Source organism: Rhinatrema bivittatum, chromosome 3 (assembly GCF_901001135.1).
Source record: "Rhinatrema bivittatum chromosome 3, aRhiBiv1.1, whole genome shotgun sequence".
In the NCBI taxonomy this organism is placed as follows: domain Eukaryota; kingdom Metazoa; phylum Chordata; class Amphibia; order Gymnophiona; family Rhinatrematidae; genus Rhinatrema; species Rhinatrema bivittatum.
This window is the reverse complement of record NC_042617.1, coordinates 499,241,065-499,263,222: the sequence shown is the minus strand read 5'-3', so window position 1 is coordinate 499,263,222 and position 22,158 is coordinate 499,241,065. Positions and strand designations below refer to the sequence as shown.

The following is a 22,158-nucleotide window of genomic DNA, read 5'->3' as shown; positions in this document are numbered from 1 at the left end:
GTAGAAGAAGACTAAAATGTAAATAGAGGTTAAGGAACACTAGTGGCTTTTGGACCTGAAGTGGGACCTAGGCAAAAGCATTTTTGTGTGAATTGGTGAAAAGTCCATGCTAAAAGTGCATGTGATGTTCGTCTCAATTGAGCGATTTGAAAATTTGCCCCCTTAATACTTTTTGAAATTTTTTTCTATTTCTCAGTTAAATGTGAATAAATGTATTTCATGAAAATTCTCACCATTATTTTTTTTCAAGACTATTTTGATAATTCTTTAAAATGCATTTTCTTTAATAACCATAATGTTTCCAAGTAGACTATTTTTTTTGTAGATTATCATTGATTTCAAATCATTTGCAAATATATTTCTTCCTATCATGCCAGGTCTACCCAGGTTTAGCCATATTATAAGTCTGTTGTTTCATGAAATCATTGTTTACAACAGTGCCTTATATAAAACACAAATAAGCCTGCACCCTAAGCGATTGATTAAATAACCAATACAGAACTATGTGTAATCAGAGCCTTATGCATAGAATATTGTCTGCCTACTTAAGCAAGCTTAAGCATCTGATCTACTAAGGCTTTTTTCCCCCCATTCTGGGGATAATTTTCAACAAGTATAAAGTCTGCAAGTACTTTTTACCCACAGACTTTACACTATTTATTAAAGCAAAACTATGCACATACTTTCGCTTTGAAAATTATTCTGGTAAAACTATGAGCATGCAATATAACACCTTCTATTTGGTGCACATAATTTTGCCAAGAGAGTTTATGGGCATACTTTTTAAAATAAAAAAAAATCAGGTCAATTTAAAAAATATTGTTCACACAAAAATGCCCACATATGTGTGAAGGTGGGCCATGCGCAAGCAACACGGATTTTAAAAAAACACAAATTACGTGCGTATGCAGCCATGCACGCGTGAGGAAAAAGGGGGCAGAAAAAAGAGTGGGGCCTGAGTGTTCCTGGGTGGGGCCAACACTTACATGCGTAACTCCGTATTTTAAAATTGAAAAACTTAGTGCGTGTACACAAGATATCCGCATAAATTTAATGCTGTACCTGATGAGGAGCAAGTTTGGAGATCTTGGGTTTTAGGGCTTATAGGACAGGGTGAAGGGTCCAGGTCACCTGGATGACATGCAGGATGAAGAACTAAAGGGGTCTCAAAAATCTCAGTATTAACTGGACAAACAGGTGAACTAATTGCAAAACTGGTAAAGTTATTTGCACGAGCATATTTTAAAATCCGCTGACACATACGTGTACAAGCTGACAAAATCCTATGGAAGGCACATGCAGTAGCTGTGCTCGAGTAACCTCTTGAAATTAGGATCATACGAACGGGCTTGTGCCCATAAACACACGTATTACAGCGCAAGCAAAAATATGCCTTATTTTTTTAAAGTAGGCGCATAGCAGTTAAAATACTGTTGCTATGCATACTTCTTTACAGCCTTGGGGGGAGGGGAGAGAGAGAACCTCTGTATAGGGTCGGTCTGATATTCTATATATAGGTACCACTGTAGAGGAGTCCTTTGAATTGGGGTGGGTTTTTGGGAGGTGGGTTGGGATTAGGGGGATGTTGTTACAGACACATTCAGAGGTATTCATAGTATCATTGACATCAATAAAGAATTGTAGCCCTTATAAGTGATAAAGTCTAACAAGAGGAGTTGATTTGTATATTGCAGTGCTAGCTGCATTGTACAAATCAATTCTTTTTCATCACTTATAAGGACTACAATTCTTTATTGATGTCAATTTTACAATGAATACCTCTGAATGTGTCTGTAACAACATTCCCCTAACCTACTCCTGGGGGAATTCTGTGCATAAAAACTTTAAATTCTGCAAAATTCTGCAAATTTTATATTGGTCAAAATAATACAATGTGCATGACAGTCTTTAAGTAATTACATTTTAAATTAAAACAGAAAAAAGTTATTACTTAAAGATGCAGAATTTTAAATATTTTGAGCAGAATTTCCCTAGAAATTCACTGTAAGAGTATCCCTTCAGAGTTTGACCCCGTTCTCAGTACTGCCCCTCACACAGTCTCCCTCTGTCCCTCCTTCTCTCACACACATGCTCCCTCTCTCTAATACACATGCACACATCCTCATACAGGGTCCCTCACTCTCTCGCAAACACATACATCCCCTCATGCAGGGCCCTCTCTCTTGCATACACACCCACACAAGCTCCCTTTCTCTCTCACGCATACATCCTCACACAGGCTACCTATGTCTCTCTCTGTCATGCACCCCTTCACACAGGCTCTGTCTCACACATACACAATCCCTTCACACAGGCTGGCACCCTCACATACACACGATCCGTTTTTTCATACACACGAACTCCCAATCTCTCACACACATACACACTCTTTCACAATCTCCTCATATAGGCTCCCTCTCTCTGAAACCCACACTCAAGCATCCTCCCCCTGCTCTCTTACCTTCCATACTCTCTCACCCTCCCCTCATATAGGCTCCCTCTCTGAAACCCACACTCAAGCATCCCCCCCTACCCCCTTACCTCCCATGCTCTCTCTCACACCCTCCTGCTCTCACCTCACCTTACCTCACCTCACCCACAACCCCTCTCCTCTCTCACTGGGGCCTTTATCTTCACCGCGAGCGGAACACACTCTGTTCGTGGCACACAGGGGCCTTCCATCTTCACTGCACTCCGTTCGCGGCACATGGGGCCCTTCCATTTTTGCCATGAATGCACGCCTAGGCCTTCATGTTCGCTGTGAACGGAGCGCGTCCTGCGGCACACGCGGGACATGCTCTGTTCGCGGCATGCCGGGGTCTCCACTGCTATTTTCTGCGCAGAATTTGGCCATTCTGCACAGAAAATGGCAATTCTGCGCGGGGAGGAATGTTGCGCAAATTCTGTGCTCCGCAATAGCGCAGAATTCCCCCAGGACTACCCTAACCCCAACCCACCTCCCAAAAACCCACCCTGATTCAAAGTGCCCCTCTACAGTGATACCTCTATATAAAATATCAGACCGATCCTATACAGATGTTCCCTCTCTCTCTCCCTCCTCCTGTGCCTCATGAGCAGCAGTAGCAAAGTTACACAGATAACATACATGCGTTGCCTTTGCAAAATTTGTGGTTACATGCGTCATTCTTGGCCCTGCCCTTTCTCTGCCTCCTTAATTCTGGACGCGTGTATGTACATGTACGCACGTCCTTCTTGGCTTCTTAAAACTAGCATTGTTTGCACACTGCCCACATACATGCGTATGTGGCCATTTTTGCACAGGCATCGCATTTAAAATATACCTCTTTGTGTGTAAGTCCCAGTCTTGGCCAGACTCCACCCCCTGGAGCACCTCTGTCCTATGTGTGTAGAAATATAGCATTCAATGTGTATGTGCATAATTTTATGCATGTATTGATTGCCCAATTTTCTAATAGGCCATTTTACCCACAAATATCCTTTTGAAAATTACCCTTCCCTTGTTTATGGGGAAAAAAACCATAGTTAAATCAGGCCTTAAGAATTCTTCTACCTAAATCTGGCTACTGTGTTAAACACTAGTAAAACTAGACAAATTATTTCCCAATATAGGACCCTAAGAAGTCCATATTGAGTATGCTGGGAAGTAGGAAAGTTACCTGGGTAAGTGTACCCAGATAGTCAGCAGAGCATGCCCTGGTAAATGTTCTTCTGATTGTATCCAGTTAAACTTACTTTGGAAACTTTCGGATAGCAAGTTTTCTCAACAAGACTTATCCAGCTAAGTTTATCTGTCAGATGCTAAATATTAGCACTGGCCAGATACATTATAGTCATACACCTAGAACGCTTCCCACCCTGTCCTTTTTGTCCAGCTAAATTTGAGGGGGTGAGAAATTCAAAAGTCAGGGTTTGTCTAACTAATTTAAGATGTACCTGGATAAATCCTTTTGAATATCAACTGATAGGAAATGGCAACAAAATGTGAAGGTCTGTAGAGACCACTAGCTCAGTGCAGTGATGCTAATTTATGTTTTAAAAATTACAAAAACAAGAAGTATAGTGGATACAAAACCAAGTTCTAGATATGATCGCCACATTTCAGTTTAGACATTATGGTTGAACTGAGGATGTTGTCATTTTTCCACAAATTTCAAGGATACTGATTAACAGTCATCTAAGACAGCAGTCTGATAAATACTACCACATAAGAATCATAAAATAAAGGGATTACATCCCTAAACCACAATCCGTATGACTTTCATATCCTATTGTGTGCTATTGTACTTTGTCTTTTACTTTACAGATTCATATGTCCATGGGTGCTCAGTGTGGGATGCCTTCAGTAGGGGACTTAGTCTGTCTAAAATATCTGATCTACGTGTAGAGAATAATGTGTTCTACAATATCTTGGGCCATGGACTTCTAGTAGGTAAGTGAACATTTTAAATATTTCAAAGAAACAGATTTAATTTAGAATAGAAACATACATATCTTTAGGAAGTGCAAGGATATTTAGCTTAATATTTCAAGTTATTTTACCTAATATGTTTTAGACATCTAAAGAAAATTCATAATTCAATACTGAAAACTGGGACATCAAAATTTTATGAACTATTTAAGGACTTAAACTAAACTTAAACACCAGCTCAGTCTTGTCTGTTTCCTATGCCCTTCCTACAGCCCTCTCAATCTGTCTCTATCGTGCCTGAATTCTGTAGCTATTTTGGTTGCTACCACTTCTCCTGGTGAGCTAATTCAAGCAAAACCAAACATTTGTCATGAATTCTGCCACTGCCCCCTCTGTACATAAGTTTCTAAAACATGGTTAACCCTGAATAAGCTTTTGATTGCTTGAGTGTAGCATACTTGGGGGCCAGATAGACTTAAGCATTTTTCTTATAGATGCAAAATGGAAAATCCCTTTAGTTCATCTGACTCCTAGATAATTCTCATAAACAAGTGAGAACCTGCTCTAAATGGAAACCCATAGTTCTTTATTTTTAGAGAAAGTATTCTTGGCAAATATATGTGAGAAACTCAGAACATTTGTCATCTGGTTTTTAAACTAAAGGATGGGGGAGGGGGGCAGAAGGAGGTCAATGAAACTGAAATGTCTCTCTCTCTCACACACACACACACAGACCCCAGCACCCCCCCCCCCCCCCCAGCACACAGAAATACAGGAAGTGGGTGAGGAAAAGAACAAAATCAGTCAGCTTTTAGGCAAAAATGCAGAAAATGTATCTGGAAGAGAAGCAAGCTGAGAGAAAAAAGCTGGAAAGCTATGTACACAATTCTCACAGTCTGAGCAACAAAGTTTCAGATTTGCAGTCCCTGATGGTGGAACTGGACTTGGATATTGTTGCTATTACGAAGAAATAGTTCAGACAATCTCATGACTAGGATACAGCCATCCCAGGCTATAACCTGGAAGAAAGATAGAGAGGGCAAAAAAGGGTGAGGTGTCAAAAACAATATCTTGATAACTGAAATGCAGGTGATGTGGGGTAAGGAGGAAGCACTGTGGGCTATCTTAAAAAAAAAAAATGATGATGGCACTTTAATTTACACTGGTGTTGTCTATAGACCTCTGAATCAGACAGAAGAACTGGACAGAAATTTGGCTGAAGATATCCAAAGGGTGGGTAAAAAGGCAGAAATATTGCTCATTGGAAATTTTAATCTTCTGGATGTGGATTGGTGTATTTCTGCTGCAGAATCTGTGAGGAGTAGGGAGATTGTAGATGCCTTTTAAGTGGTTTTGCTTAGATAAATTGTGATGGAAGCCATGAGAGGAGGAGTGCAACTGAACCTGGTGCTTACAAATGAAAACAGTATCTCTAATGTCCAGGTAGGCGCCCATCTGAGCACCAGTGATCATCAGATGGTATGGTTTGATATGGCAGCTAATATGGAGAGAAGTCACATGAAGTTCAAAATCATGGATTTCAGAAATACAGACTTTGAAAAAATGGGGACGTACTTCAGAAGGAGCTAGAAGGCTAGGAGGGAATGGGAGAAGTGAAACAACAGTAGGCTAAATTAAAATGTGAATAAAAGTAAGAAGCAAAAGGAAACCAATCTGGTTCTCTAAAGAGGTGGCAGAAAAAAATAAAGGCAAAAAAAAAAATCAGCATTCAGAAAGTACAAAGAAATTAAAAAAGAGACATACAGACAAGAATATCTGATGAAATTGAAAGAGACAAGAAAATAAATAGTGGAAGAACAAATGAAAGAAAGAATCGCTAAAGAGGTAAAGTGAGGTGATAAAATATTTTCAGATATGATAGAGAAAAGAGGAAGGCCAGAGGTGGTATTGTAAGACTGAAAGGAAAAAAAAAGCAATGTGTGGAGAAAAATGAGGAAAAAGCAAAAATATTAACCAAACACTTCATTTCAGTGTTCACTAAAGAAGACCTTGGGGAAGGACCATTGCTGGCTGATAAAAGCACGGATGGGAGGGGATAGTTACCACTTCATTTACAGAAGAGAATGTTTGGGTGGAACTAGTGAAACTGAAAGTAGACAAGATCAAATTTAAAATAGTAAAAAAAAAAATGCCATAAACTAAGGAGGAGAGAGAATTTGGGACATGGAAGGTAAATGGCACTGATTTTCTTTGTTAGTAACTGTAGGATATTTTTCTTTCTGCTGTAGGAAAACAAAAGCATTTGGCTCATTTGTATGTAAAATAATTCCCGACTCTTATTTGAACCAATGATATACAGTGTTCTATAGATAATTTTCTTTAATTGTTGCAAATTTATCAAATTTTAAACATAGTTTGCTGCTATTTATCATAGTTTATTGGCATAGGTCAAGTGAAGTCAATTGTTCTATCAGATGTATAAAACTATGATAGTTTTCCTAAGGTTTTATTTAATAAATATTATAAATTGTTCCACTAGCAACTTGTATGATGTACTGAGGCATATGGTTAAAGGAGAATGTTAAAGTGTAATATTCAGTACTAAAATTGTATCAATGATAGCTTCATTTGTAGAACACTTGATAGAAAAGAAATCAGAATGTTGGGTAACAGTTCTTTGATCATGAAATATTGAATATGGCTACTAAGAGCTGGTGTTGATAGATTTCACTTTAAAAATGAGCAGAGGTCATAGGTCTATAAGCCATTTGTTTTAATTGGCTTCTTGAGCTAGAAATACTTGTGTATATTAACAAGCATCCACTAAATTCTCTAGATCCACTAATGTGTGTATATGCGGTATTGAAGAACCTTTTAAATAGAATAAATAAGCAACTCTGGCATGAATGTCAAGTTTAGTTATAATGGAAATCCATGACTATATTTCATTGTTTGTTTTTCCTATCCTTTTTTTGGGTTTTGAGGATTCGGTGATTGTGGCCTAATGATGATATCCTTTGCTTTTTGTTAGCTGAATCCCACAGAGATTGGCTGTTACGGATTAGCAGGAATCCTTTAGTAGACGACAGTCTTACCTTAGACTGGGATAGAGAAGATAGCGCCAAGTACTCCCTGCTGTTGCCACAATCCAGCATGTGGCAACAGCAAACAAAAAAGTAATCCAATTCTAGTCCTGGTTGTGGGCAGGCGGCCAGCAGATAATCCAGGAGCAATCCAGAGTCAGGGCAGGCAGCAGGCAAAAGAGTAATCCAATTCCAGTCCAGGTTGTGGGCAAGCAGCAAGCAGATAATCCAGGAGCAAACCAGAGTCAGGGCAGGCAGCAGGCAAAAAAGTAATCCAATTCTAGTCCGGGTCATGGGCAGGTAGCAAGCAGACAATCCAGGAGCAGACCAGAGTCAGGGCAAATAGCGGCAGCAAGAAAAAGCAACAAGAGCACCAGCACAAGCAAGCCTGTAGCCGAGGCAATGCTGTGCTGGGCTCAGGGCTTTAAATACCAAATGTTCCCGTGCAAATGAGAGAATGTCCAGGATCTGTTGTAAATCTAAGTGGGGCGGAGCCTGGACCCGAGATGCATCAGACCATGCTGCTACCATTCGATGCTGCTGCGCGGCGAAGCTGGAGGGAACCCCAAGCCTTGCGGATGCCGAACGGTAACAGTACCTCCCCCGCAAAGCTCCTCCCTCCTGCTTCTGGGATGAGGTTTAAGAGAAAAATGTTGATGAAACTGTCGAAGTAAACGAGGTGCCTGAATATTACAGGCTGGCTCCCAAGTGTTCTCTTCAGGCCCGAAATTTTTCCAAGAGATTAAATATTGTAATTTCCCTCTCGTTCTTCTAGAGTCCAAATTTCTTTAATCTCATATTGCCTGTCATTCTATATAACTGATGGAGTAGATACTTTAGTCTTCCTAGAGGGCCAGGACAAGATTGCAGGTTTGAGTAAGGAAATGTGAAACACATCGTGGATATGGAGATTGGAGGGTAGATGAAGTTTAAAGGTGACTTCAGTAATGTTTTTCAACGGGAAAGGGTCCAACAAACCTGGGCGCAAATTTTAGGGACGGTGTGCGTAACCTGAGGTTCCGAGTATTTAACCACACTAAATCCCCTGGATGAAGTCGAGGACCCAGTCTCCTCTTCTTATCAGCTTGTCTCTTGGCTTTACTGAAGGCTTGTTGTAATAAATCTCGGGTCTCTTTCCAGAGATCAGTCATAGAGAGAATACTGTTCTACAGCGGGACAAGAGGAGGGTGTGGTAATGGGAAGGGGAATCCGAGGGTGTCGCCCAAAAACTAAAAAAAAAAGGTGATGCTCCTGCAGCTTGGGTTACATGATTATTGTGACAAATTTCGGCCCAGGGCAAAAGAGATGCCCAGTCATCGTGTCTTCGATTCACATAGCATCGTAAAAAGGTCTTGAGAGATTGATTAGTGCATTCAGTTAACCTATTAGATTCAGGATTATAAACTGAAGAAAATTTTACATGTATCTGAAGTTTCTTGCACATGTCCCTTCAGAATAGAGCCATAAATTGAACTCCTCTATCCGAAACAATACTTGAAGACAAGCCATGAATGTGAAAAAAAAAAGTCGAGCTAGTTCTGGAGCAGAAGATAATCCAGGAAGTGGGATATAATGAGCCATTCTAGAAAATTGGTCTATGATGACCCAATTGACCGTATTCCCTTTGGAAGGAGGAAGTTCAGTGATAAAGTCAGTGGTAATGTGAGTCCAAGGTCTATCTGGAGTGGGAAATGGCTGTAAGAATCCCAAAGGTTGTTGTCATGGAACTTTCTGAGCTTCACATGTGGGACAGGATTCCACATATCTTTTAATATCTGATCTCCATTGCGGCAACCAATAATAATGGGAGATAAGATCTCTTGTTCTGTCAATACTAGAATGTCCAGAAAAATGGGAGTCATGAACCCATCAAAGAACCTTTTGTCTTAAGATGCTTTGGAACTACCGTCTTTCCCAGTGGAACAGAAAAAGTAACCGCCAAGATTATTTGAGCCAGATCAATTATATGGCGGGGGTGGGGGGTGGGTTCAGGGTATCGTCAGATAAAAAGCTCCGGGATAGTGCATCAGGTTGCAGGTTCTTTTCTGCAGGCCAGAAATGTAATTTTAAATCAAGTCGACTAAAGAATAGTGCCCAACGGGCTTGTCTTGGGTTTAGACGTTGAGCCTGTGATAAATATTTATTTATTATTTATTTAAAGGCTTTTATATACCGGAGTTCATGCACTTGTGCATACCACTTCGGTTTACACAGAACAAGGAACAGAAAATTACATCAAACAGATTGAACAATTAAACAAATATACAATTACATCCAAACAATTGGGTATAAATAACATGGCTAACTGGGTATAAATAACATGGTGAGATTCTTATGATCCATGTAAATGTAAACAGTATATTTAGCCCCTTCCAGAAGGAGTCGCCACTCCTCAAGTGTGGCCTTGATGGCCAAGAGTTCTCATTCTCCTATAGCATTATTTTTCTCTACTGGGGAAAATTTCTTAGAGAAATAGGCACAGGTAAGTAATTTCCCTGAGTCAGAAGGTTGTAAAAGAATTGCTCCAACCCCCAAAGCTTAGGCATCTTCTTCCACAATAAAAGGTTTAGTTGGGTCAGGCTGTTGCAAACATGGATCTCTTATAAATTTCTCCTTTAAACGTTGGAAGGCGTGGAGGGCTTCAGAAAGCCAGTTGCAAGTTGGAGCTCCCTTCTTAGTTTACACGGTGAGAGGCGCCACCAAGGTAGAGTATCCGGAAAAGAATTGTTGGTAGTAGTTGGAGAACCCCCCAAAACTTTGTAAGGCCTTAAGCCCTATTGGTTGAGGCCAATCCAGAATAGCTCTGAGTTTTTCAGGATCCATACGTAATCCGTCTCGAGACACTTAGGGGTAGATTTTCAAACCACGCGAATTGGCGTACTTTTGCTGGCGCATCAGGCGCCAGCAAAAGTACGCTGGATTTTAGTAGATACGCGCGCAGCCGCTCGTATCCACTAAAATCCTGGATCGGCGTGCGCAAGGCTATCGATTCTGTATAGCCGGCGCGCGCCGAGCCGCGCAGCCTACCCCCGTTCCCTCCGAGGCCGCTCCAAAATCGGAGCGGCCTCGGCGGGAACTTTCTTTTGCCCTCCCCTCACCTTCCCCTCCCTTCCCCTACCTAACCCACCCGCCCGGCCCTGTCTAAACCCCCCCCTTACCTTTGTCAGGGGATTTACGCCTTCTGGAGGGAGACGTAAATCCCCGCGCACCAGCGGGCCGCTAGCACGCCGGGAAGCGACCTGGGGGCGGGTACGGAGGGTGCGGCCACGCCCCTGGACCGCCCTGGGCCGTAACCACGCCCCCGGGCCCGCCCCCAAAACGCTGCCAACACGCCCCCAAAACACTGCACCGACCGGGCCCGCCCCCGACACGCCCCCCTCGCCAAACCCCGGGACTTACGCGAGTCCCGGGGTCTGCGCGCGCCGGTAGGCCTATTGAACATAGGCGCACCGGCGCGCAGGGCCCTGCTCGCCTAAATCCGCCTGGATTTAGGCGGATTTAGGCGGATTTAGGCAAGCAGGGCTCTGAAAATCCGCCCCAATATATCCCAGAAGAGGCAATTCATCTTGATGAAACAAGCATTTTTCTAATTTAGCATATAGTCTGTTTTCTCGGAGGTGTTCGAGGACTTGCTTAACATGGATCTGATACTGCTGCTCTGTTCTGGAAAAAATTAAGATGTCATCCAGATATACAATAACGTGGGAGTACAGAAGATCTCGAAAAATGTCATTAATCATGTTTTGAAAAACTGCCGGTGCATTACACAAACCAAATGGCATTACCCGATATTCATAATATCCATCGCGAGTATTAAATGCGGTTTTCCACTCGTCCTCTTCTCATATGTGAATTAAATTATAAGCCCCCCCGGAGATCAAGTTTAGTAAAGATTTGGGCTCCTCTTAAACGATCGAAAAGTTACGAGATTAATGGAATGGGATACCGATTCTTCTTGGTGATGGCATTCAGGCCTCTGTAATCAAAACATGGCCGAAACGAGCCATCCTTAAGAACATAAGAACATGCCATACTGGGTCAGACCAAGGGTCCATCAAGCCCAGCATCCTGTTTCCAACAGTGGCCAATCCAGGCCATAAGAAACCTGGCAAGTACCTAAAAACTAAGTCTATTTCAAGTTACCGTTGCTAGTAATGGCAGTGGCTATTTTCTAAGTCAACTTAATTAATAGCAGGTAATGGACTTCTCCTCCAAGAACTTATCCATCCTTTTTTAAACACAGCTATACTAACTGAACTAACCACGTCTTCTGGCAACAAATTCCAGACTTTAATTGTGCGTTGAGTGAAGAAGAACTTTCTCCGATTAGTTTTAAATGTGCCACATGCTAACTTCATGGAGTGCCCCCTAGTCTTTCTATTATCTGAAAGACTAAGTAACTGATTCACATCTATCCGTTCTAGACCTTTCATGATTTTAAACACCTTATCATATCCCCCCTCAACCGTCTCTTCTCCAAGCTGAAAAGTCCTAACCTCTTTAGTCTTTCCTCATAGGGGAGCTGTTCCATTCCCCTTATCATTTTGGTCGCCCTTCTCTGTACCTTCTCCATCGCAACTATATCTTTTTTGAGTTGCAGTGACCAGAATTGTACACAGTATTCAAGGTGGGGTCTCACCATGGAGCGATACAGAAGCATTATGACATTTCCCATTTTATTCACCATTCCCTTCCTAATAATTCCCAACATTCTGTTTGCTTTTTTGACTGCCGCAGCACACTGAACTGACGATTTCAATGTGTTATCCACTATGACGCCTAGATCTCTTTCTTGGGTGGTAGCACCTAATATGGAACCTATAACATTGTGTAACTATAGCATGGGTTATTTTTCCCTATATGCATCACCTTGCACTTATCTACATTAAATTTCATCTGCCATTTGGATGCCCAATTTTCCAGTCTCACAAGGTCTTCCTGCAATTTATCACAATCTGCTTGTGATTTAACTACTCTGAACAATTTTGTATCATCTGCAAATTTGATTACCTCACTCATCATATTTCTTTCTAGATCATTTATAAATATATTGAAAAGTAAGGGTCTTCTTGACAAAAACAAAATCCAGCTCCTGCAGGAGAAGAGGAAGGTTTGATGAATCCTCTGGCCAGATTCTCTTGGATGATTTGATTCATAGCTTTAGTCTCTGGTTCAGATAAGGCATAAACCCTTCCTCTAGGAGGAATTTTCCCTGGAAGTAACTCAATTTCACAGTCATAGGAACGGTCTGGTGGTAGTGTCCCAGCTTGTTGTTTACTAGGGATGTGAATCGTTTTAGGACGATTAAAATTATCGTCCGATAATTTTAATATCGTCTTAAACCGTTATGGAACACAATACAATACAGATTCTAACGGCGCCTCGCTGAACGACCTCCTGCAGTCGATCTCCTGCCGGCGCCATTTTCCGTACGAAAACGATTCGCGGCGGGAAATCGCTCCCTGACCCCCGCTGGACCTCCAGGAACTTTTGGCCAGCTTGTGGGGGGCCTCCTGACCCCCACGAGACTTGCCAAAAGTCCAGCGGGGGTCCGGAAGGACCTCCTGCCGTCCAATCTTTTTCGTCTATGGCCGCCGCCATTTTTCGGCGCCATTTTGGAAAATGGCGCCGGCTGAAGACGACAAGATTCAGGAGCAGGAGCCCGTTCCGGACCGCTGCCGTTCCGGACCGCCGCTGGACCCGCAGGTTATTTAAGTTATTTGGGGGGGGGTTCGGGAGGGTGGGGGATTTAATTTAAAGGGTCGGGGGTGGGTTTTAGGGGGTTTTAATGTGCCGATTTTTCGATTTTTCGATTTTTAACGATTTTAACGGATTTTTCACGATATTTTACCCCCCCAAACGGCAACAATACGATTCCCTCCCCCTCCCAGCCGAAATCGATCGTTAAGACGATCGAGGACACGATTCACATCCCTGTTGTTTACTAAAAACATCATCAAATTTGGTATACTGATGTGGTAACCTGGACAGAATGGTCCTTGAACAAGAGATAGTTGAATTGACCAGAAGAACTCTCAACAAACAATTCTGATGACAGTAAGTACTCCAACTGGTCAACTGCAAGGTTCCCCAATCCAACTGGGGTATATGTAATGTTAATTAGAGATGTGAATTGTGTGATCGATCGTCTTAACGATCGATTTCGGCTGGGAGGGGGAGGGAATTGGATTGTCGCAGTTTGGGTTTTTTAAATATCGTGTAAATTGTGTAAATCGTGTAAATCGAAAACCGGCACACTAAAACATCCCTAAAACCCACCCCGACCCTTTAAAATAAATCCCCCACCCTCCCGAACCCCCCCAAAATGCCTTAAATTACCTGGGGTCCAGAGGAAGGGTCCCGGTGTGATATTTTACTCTCGGACCTCCGGTGCGTTGTAGAAATGGCGCCGGCGCTACCTTTGCCCTGTCATATGACAGGGCAAAGTTAGCGCCGGCGCCATTTTGTTTTTTTGTTCCCCGATGGCAGGAGCGTAGGAGATCGCTCCCGGACCCCCGATGGACCCCTAGGGACTTTTTTCCAGCTTGGGGGGGCCTCCTGACCCCCACAAGACTTGCCAAAAGTCCAGCGGGGGTCCGGGAACAACTTCCTGCACGCGAATCGTTTTCCCGTACGGAAAAATGATTCGCGGAAGGAGCGTAGGAGATCGCTCCTGGACCCCCGCTGGACCCCCAGGGACTTTTGGCCAGCTTGGGGGGGCCTCCTGACCCCCACAAGACTTGCCAAAAATCCAGCTGGGGTCCGGAACGACCTCCTGCAGTCGAATCGTGTTGCCGTACAGCCGGCGCCATTTTGCGCAAAACGGCGGGAGGGGTTGGGGAGGGGAAGGGGGAGAGTGGGAAAACCAGCACACTAAAACAACCCTAAAACCCACCCCGACCCTTTGAAATAAATCCCCCACCCTCCCGAACCCCCCCAAAATGCCTTAAATTACCTGGGGTCCAGAGGAAGGGTCCCGGTATGATCTTTTACTCTCGGACCTCCGGTGCGTTGTAGAAATGGCGCCGGTGCTACCTTTGCCTTGTCATATGACAGGTCAAATGTAGCGCCGGCGCCATTTTGTTTTTTGTCCCCCGACGTCAGGAGCGTAGGAGATCGCTCCCGGACCCCCACTGGACCCCCAGGGACTTTTGGCCAGCTTGGGGGGCCTCCTGACCCCCATAAGACTTGCCAAAAGTCCAGCGGGGGTCCAGGAACGACTTCCTGCACGGCGCCATTTTGCGCAAAATGGCGCCGGCCGTACGGCAGTACGATTCGACTGCAGGAAGTCGTTCTGGACCCCCGCTGGACTTTTGGCAAGTCTTGTGGGGGTCAGGAGGCCCCCCCAAGCTGGCCAAAAGTCCCTGGGGGTCCAGCGGGGGTCCGGGAGCGATCTCCTACCGCGAATCGTTTTTCCGTACGGAAAAACGATTCGCGTGCTGGATGCTGTTCCATTGCTGTCCTGTTCTGATGACATCATGGCAACCATGAAACAGGATCTTTTTGAGTAAGGAGTTGCAGGCGAGGAGCCTTTCAGTGTGGTTCGAATTATGAAGGGTCGTTCTGAACCTTTAACCTCTTTTTCAACATCACTGCAGTTTGGAGGGGTAAGTTCAAGTGCAACTGGGGTGAGCCATACTTTATCAGTGTTTTCTTATCCCCAGATTCACTGACCTTAGATGGCATATGGGTTGCACTAGCTGATCTGTCTAACCAAATGGCTCTGTTTATGTCCCAGTTTCATACTTTGACTACTGATGCATGTTGTAACCAGAAGAATGTATCCTCAGTTAAGCAGAAAATTGAGATTCTTGAATTGAAAGTTCCAGCAGCACAGGATTTTGGGAACTCATTGGTAGCTGGGCAGTCACCATTACAGAACAAGATGGAAGCGCTTGAAAATGTTATGAGATGTAAAAATCTTAGCCTCATGAATTTTCCTAGGCAGGAGTTTGTATCATCAATGGAGATGTTCAAGAAAGATGTTTCAAGAATCTAACATATGCCACGAAATAGAAAATTTGAGGATGATGAAACACCAGGACAGACTTCAGTAGATTCTTCTAATTTGACTACTATTATTGAGAAATCTGAGGATGAAACTGTTATTCCTTCTACACTGATTGTTAATTTACCCTTGGAATCTGATAAGGGGTTTTCTATTGAAATTGTATTTTCAGAAGAGGAATTTTTTGTTTTTTAATATAATATAAATAATATGTACTTGGATCGGTGCCTTTCAATATATATATAAATGATCTGGAAAGGAATACGACGAGAATTATGAACACTGCCCGCGGGTCTCCCCGCGAGCAGGCTCCGCTCACCTTTTTGCATTCTCTGCTGCCCGACGCAGCACGGACGCTGCTGAGGTCAGGCCTTCTCGTGTGGCTGGAGCCGCGGACTCTATTTCCTCCTGCAGCCCGGAGGCCGCCCATCAAGTCGCTCTTCACTGCGGCCGGAGCCGTGGACTTCTGACCTTCCTATCCAGCATGGAGCCGCCGCCAACATCCCATCCACCTCCAGGGCTGGAAGCCGCAAGCCCCGGTCTTGCCTGGTAGCTGGAGCCGCCCTCAGGGCTTCCTGCAGCGGCTGGAGCCGCTGCCGTCGTCGCGGCCTACCTCTAGGCCCAGCCCTGCTGTTTCTGACGCTGACTTCGGTGCAGGACTACTGTCCACAGTCCTGCACAGCTTCCTGCTTCCCTCTAGGCGCACGGCCGTGCCTCTCTTCTATATTTAAAGGGCCCTTGGCTGGATATGCCCTGGGCCCCACCGTAGTGACTATTTCCTGTTCAGCACTATAAAAGGGCTGGTCTTGCCATTGTTCCTTGCCTTGCATTGGAGTGACTTCAGTCTGGAGGCTCTTGCCAGGTCTTCTGTCTTCTTCGTGGAGCTCCTCATCTCGTCTTATCGTCTCGTCATGCCATGTCTTGATTGCCTGAGGTCCCCGTCCAGGTGTTCTGGTGTCTCATCTCCTGATGTTTTCACTTCCTGGTGTTCTAGCCCTCCTTGGTGTTCATTCTTTTTCCGGAGCCTTCTGTTCTGCCGGCCATGGATCTCTGGGTGACGCAGCTTCATCATGGGAGATGCCGGAAGTGGACTGGTGTCCTGTGCTCCTGAGCCGTCTTGTCCTGCCAGCCTTTTGGTGCTTCGGATGACATCCAGCTTCGTCGTCGAAGTTCTGCTTCCGCTGGATTCTTCCCTGCACTTGTCCCGCTCTCCTCATGGTCCATGACCAGCCTCTTTGGGCTGTGTAGGGCGCATAGTGGGACAGCATGGTCCGCGACCAGCCCACTGGGTCCGCCCGTGAAGGTGGGCTGAGTAGGGTGCCCTGAGAGACAGTGCCAATATCTACCTGCCCAGCTTCTCATCTCGTCTGGACTTCGTCAAGTTCCTCGCCTTGCCTCTAATGCCATTGCATCAGCCTTGTCATGTCTTCAACAGCCCTGGTGTCATGTCTTTGCTTCAACCCTCATCTGTGATGCCGTTGCATCAACCTTGGTGACATGTCTTCGTGTCAAGGCCTCCCTCTGCCCTCATCCTCAGGCCGGCCTGCTGCTCCATGCCGATCCAAGCGGCAGGTCCAAAAGGGCTCGGAACGGTCGGAGGGCCATTCACCTACCAACATCATCATGTTGTTGGCGCTGGGAGCTTGCAGGCCTGGCAGAGGGTAAGACCGTGTCTTTGCCATGCTGGGATACGTCGCCAACCCTTGGTTCGGTCCTGGATCCGACTGGGGTTGGGCTAAGGCCCAAGGGCACACTAAAACACCCGTACACAACAACGAGTGAGGTTATCAACTTTGCGGATGATACAACATTATTCAGATTTGTTAAATCACAAGCGGACTGTGATACATTACAGGAGGACCTTGCAAGACTGGAAGATTGGGCATCCAAATGGATGAAATTTAATGTGGGCAAGTGTAAGGTGTTGCATATAGGGAAAAATAACCCTTGCTGTAGTTACACGATGTTAGGTTGCATATTAGGAGGTACCACCCAGGAAAAAGATCTAGGCATCATAGTGGATAATACTTTAAAATCGTCAGCTCAGTGTGCTGCAGCAGTCAAAAAAGCAAACAGAATGTTAGGAATTATTAGGAAGGGAATGGTTAATAAAAGAGAAAATGTCATAATGCCTCTATACGCTCCATGGTGAGACCGCACCTTGAATACTGTGTACAATTCTGGTCGCCACATCTCAAAAAAGATATAGCTGTGATGGAAAAGGTACAGAGATGGGCAACCAAAATGATAAAGGGGATGGAACAGCTCCCCTATGAGGAAAGGCTGAAAAGGTTAGGGATGTTCAGCTTGGAGAAGAGACGGCTGAGGGGGATATGATAGAGGTCTTTAAGATCATCAGAGGTCTTGAACGAGTAGATGTGACTCGGTTATTTACACTTTCGAATAATAGAAGGACTAGGGGGGCATTCCATGAAGTTAGCAAGTAGCACATTTAAGACTAATTGGAGAAAATTCTTTTTCACTCAACACACAATAAAGCTCTGGAATTTGTTGCGAGAGGATGTGGTTAGTGCAATTAGTGTAGCTGGGTTCAAAAAAGGTTTGGATAAGTTCTTAGAGGAGAATTCCATTAACTGCTATTAATCAAGTTGACTTAGGGAATAGCCACTGCTATTAATTGCATCAGTAGCATGGGATCTTCTTAGTGTTTGTGTAATTGCCAGGTTCTTGTGGCCTGGTTTGGCCGCTGTTAGAAACAGGATGCTGGGATTGATGGACCCTTGGTCTGACCCAGCATGGCATGTTCTTATGTTTTCTCCTCCTAATTTATTTAATTATTTAAAATCATTTGCATTCCACCAATCCATAACTTTGTTGATCACAACAATGCCTACACAATCTTAAAACAACATACAAACATACATAAATAAAGCATAATAAACTAGCAATATAACAAAAATCCTTAATAAATAAACAAATCCACCATTTCTCTAACATCCAAATTCTAAAAAAAAAAAAAAAGGGGGGGAGCAGAACCATGGCAACTATTATTTGACTTGACTTGGGAATTAAGAAGAAAAGGATTGTGTAAAAAAAAAAGTTCTTTAAGAATCTTTCTAAATCATTCCAGTTCCTTTTCTTCCCTAATTTCAACAGGGAGATTGTTCCACAGGGTTGGTCCTATAATTTTAAACATACAATTTTGATATTCTGTCAGGTGTGTTTCTCTTATGGATGGAATTTCTAATGATGATGATGACTGCAATAAACATTTCGGCCATTAACTCTGTACTGTTGATGAAATACAAGGAGGAAATACAAGGAGGAATAGGCTCCACTGAGCTTTAAAAATCAAGACTAAGCCTTAAATTTTATTCACATACAACCAGAAGCCAGTGTAGCATGGCTAAAACTGGCATTATGTGTTCCTTTAATTTTGAACCAGAGACCAAGCGGGCTACAGAATTTTGTATTACATGGAGAGTTTTCAAATATGAGCTTGGGAGGCCTAAAAATCGTACATTACAATAATCCAAGGTGGAAAAGATTAAAGATTGTGTCACTAAACGGAAATCTGAATAGCTAAGAAGAGGCTTCAAGTTACGCAGAAGGGACATTTTACAGTAGCACGGCATTAAAGCACTGAAATGTGGTTGAAGTGATAAAGAAGGATCTATATATTATATACTCCCAAATTCCTGGCCTTTTCTTTTATAATATTGGCAAACCTTCAAACTGAATACTTGGGCAAATGTTAATAACCTCAGAACGGAATAAATATATAACTCCAGTCTTTTTTTTTAATATTTAGCATCAGTTTATTCTTATTAAGACAGTTTTCAGTCTGTCCCAGGCAATCTAATAATATTGCCTGTACTGCCTTCAAAGAAGATGTAATTGGAAAAAAGAACTGTATATTGTCTGCATAGCATTTAAATGATACCTTCAGCTTAGAAAGAAGTGAGCAAAGAGAAGCTAAATAAATATTGAACAAAATCGGTAATGATGAGGACCCTTGGGGTATTCCTGGAGAATGTGGGTATGGTTCATACCTGGCATCCCAGATGAGGGGTGAGTGGGGGGTTTGGTTAAATTTTCTCTGTAAATGTATAGTTACATTGGCTGGAATTAAGTGTGTGTTTTATGACCCAGTTCATTTGACTCAGTTTATTAATGAAAAACAAGCTTTACTTAGGCGCACATTAACATGACCTCTGGAGGGAGTTTCTCCACTTCTGTTGTTCACGTATTTATAAACAAGCAGAACTTATCTAATCTTTGATATCCTTTTTTGGTTTATTTCCCTGGTATGTATTGGCTTTGCTCCCTTTTTTTTGTATCTTTGATTTTTATCTGCTGTGAACTGGTATTTCCTGACTTTTCGTTGTATTTATTCTAATGTTTGTATTGGAAATTCTCATAAATAAAAAGTTTAAAAAAATACAAAGACTAAATCATCCTAACCCCCTTCTTATTTCATATTTAAGTGAATACTTTAAGTAAATGTCTCTCATTACCTCCTTAGCTCTACAATTTTGATTATGACTGTACTTATCATCAACTGTATATAGTTGCAGCTATTTGTGTTCTTTCACTCCTTTCTGTCCAGCCTTTGCCCTTCCCTTAGCCTCCCCTCTCCCACTCCCCGGTATCCTCCCTTTCCCACTCCCCTCCCCTCTACTATTGCTCTACTACGCTATTGTTTTACCTATTTATCAGTTTTACTGTGTTATTGTTATATTGTAACTTTCCTCCTTTGAGTTTTTTGTAAACCGGCATGATGTGTTTCACGAATGTCGGTAAATAAAAGTTAATAAATAAAATAAATAAATAAATGAAGTTAGTAAGTAGCATATTGAAAATAAATTGTTATGTTCGGCTCCGAGGACAGCCCCATGAACCGCCTCGCTCATCCCCAACACCATCAGCAAGGAAGCATCACCAAATGCGGCCCAGGACACCACCATATCGCTGCTCCCCTGGGTTCCCCTAGGTGCACACGAACCCAACAATCACTCATGGTGGGAAGACAGCTGCAGCACTCCCTGATGACATCACTGGGCCTCCTCCTTAAAAGGCTCCTTTGCAGGAGCATTAGACGTCTCAGCATCAGGTCTCCTGACATGCCTTGCGCCTCAGTACAGGTTGCCTTTCTTCCTGTGTTCAAGTGTTCCCGTGTTCCTATCTTGCTGTTGCCTTCCAGCCTTGTTCCTGAGTTCCTGTCCACCTTGCCTTGCCCTGTCCTTGTCCGCCTTGCCCAGCTGTACTTTAGCTGTTGTCCTTACCATTGTCTTTGTCTTGTCTCTCCTTGTCTTCCCTTGGTTTGCTTTCCCAGATTCTGACCTCTAATTGGACCTTGACCATTCTTGGTTGCCAACTGAACCTGACCTTTGCCTTCGGCCTGACCTCACCTTGTCTACTGCCTGCCCCGACCTCTGGCCTGTCTTCTGGTATCTGCTGTCATCTGCTTGTCCTAACCTTCACTTTGCCTTGGGCTCTCATGCTCCTGACCACCATTAGGTTCCACCTAAGTCCTGCTGGACCACCAGAACTCAAGGGCTCAACCTGCGGGGAAGGCGGCTGGTATAGGCAAAGCTCCAGCCTCTCGCACCATAGGGTGCATTTGCTAGCGGTCGACGTGGGCATAGAGGATGTGATTACAGTAGTTAGCATAGCTGGGTTTAAAAAAGGATTGGACAAGTTCCTGGAGGAAAAGTTCATAAATTGTTATTAACCAAGTAGACTTAAAAGTGAATTTTCAAAAGTTGTGTACATGAAAATTAGCAGCTTGGCTGCTATTTTAGAAACCTCAACGTACATGTGTGAATCAGAGTCCTCAAGTAAATTTGCACATGTCTAAAAGGGGAGTGCCAGGGACGTTCCAAGGTGGAGCCAATATTTTCGTGAATAAGTTGCAATTTGTAAGCAATTTAGGCATGTAAATTTGGCAACTTGCTTATGTATATTTATTCAATATCTGGAGTAAGTAATTGCAAACATCTTAAAAGTGAAATGCTGACTTCAGGCTGAAGAGCCAGAAAGGTCATGATGACCTGTAGATGAACTAGGCAAACTGGTAGATTAATTGGTAAAACTGGTAATTTCATTGTTGTGCGCATGTTGGAAAACTCCCAACTTTTGTGTGTGAAAGCTGACTTATGGGGGTTTTACATGAGTAAATTCACTTTACTTATATAAGTGGGCTTTTTAAAATTGCTACAATATATGCCATTGAGTTATTCATAAGATTTACCTGTGTAAGTGTACTTTACATGTGTAAATGTCTTTTGAAAATTGCTATGATAATATGCTACATTTATGTGCATAACTCCTTTGAAAATTTACCTGTATGGTTATAAAATATTGGAGCAGCTTTGCTCGTGCCCAAATATACATGTGTAGTGTGACCATGGGGTGAGATGTCTGACTTGTGTAACCCACCGGAAATAAGGCACAAACAGTGAGAGAAATTATCAAAAGAAAATATATGAGCTTTATTCCTACACAAGAATTAGCAGTAGTATAAATCACAACAAACACTTCCCCAAACATTATAGGCAATGAAATCAGCAATGTAGCAGCAAGACATTCAGATTATATCTTAGCCTAGCAAATAAATGAGTATATAAAAGTAATACCATATAAAAAAGCATATATAAAAGACCATTTAAGAGAGTTGTCTAAAAGAATATTTACAGTAGGCAGGTCCCTGAGTGATAACTTCCCCCTTTTCATCCTCAGCAATGTCTTCTACA

General features: G+C 43.1%; 1 protein-coding gene across 3 annotated transcripts in view; it reads left to right on the top strand.

The window, feature by feature from the left end:
• Positions 1 to 22,158, top strand: part of PKHD1 (PKHD1 ciliary IPT domain containing fibrocystin/polyductin) — a 1,284,809-nt gene that overhangs the window by 598,074 nt on the left and 664,577 nt on the right. For all 3 annotated transcript variants that reach the window (XM_029596114.1, XM_029596113.1, XM_029596115.1), the window contains one exon: positions 4,286 to 4,411. In XM_029596114.1, the coding sequence (XP_029451974.1) occupies positions 4,286 to 4,411 (126 nt within the window). The remainder of the gene's footprint in view (positions 1 to 4,285; positions 4,412 to 22,158) is intronic.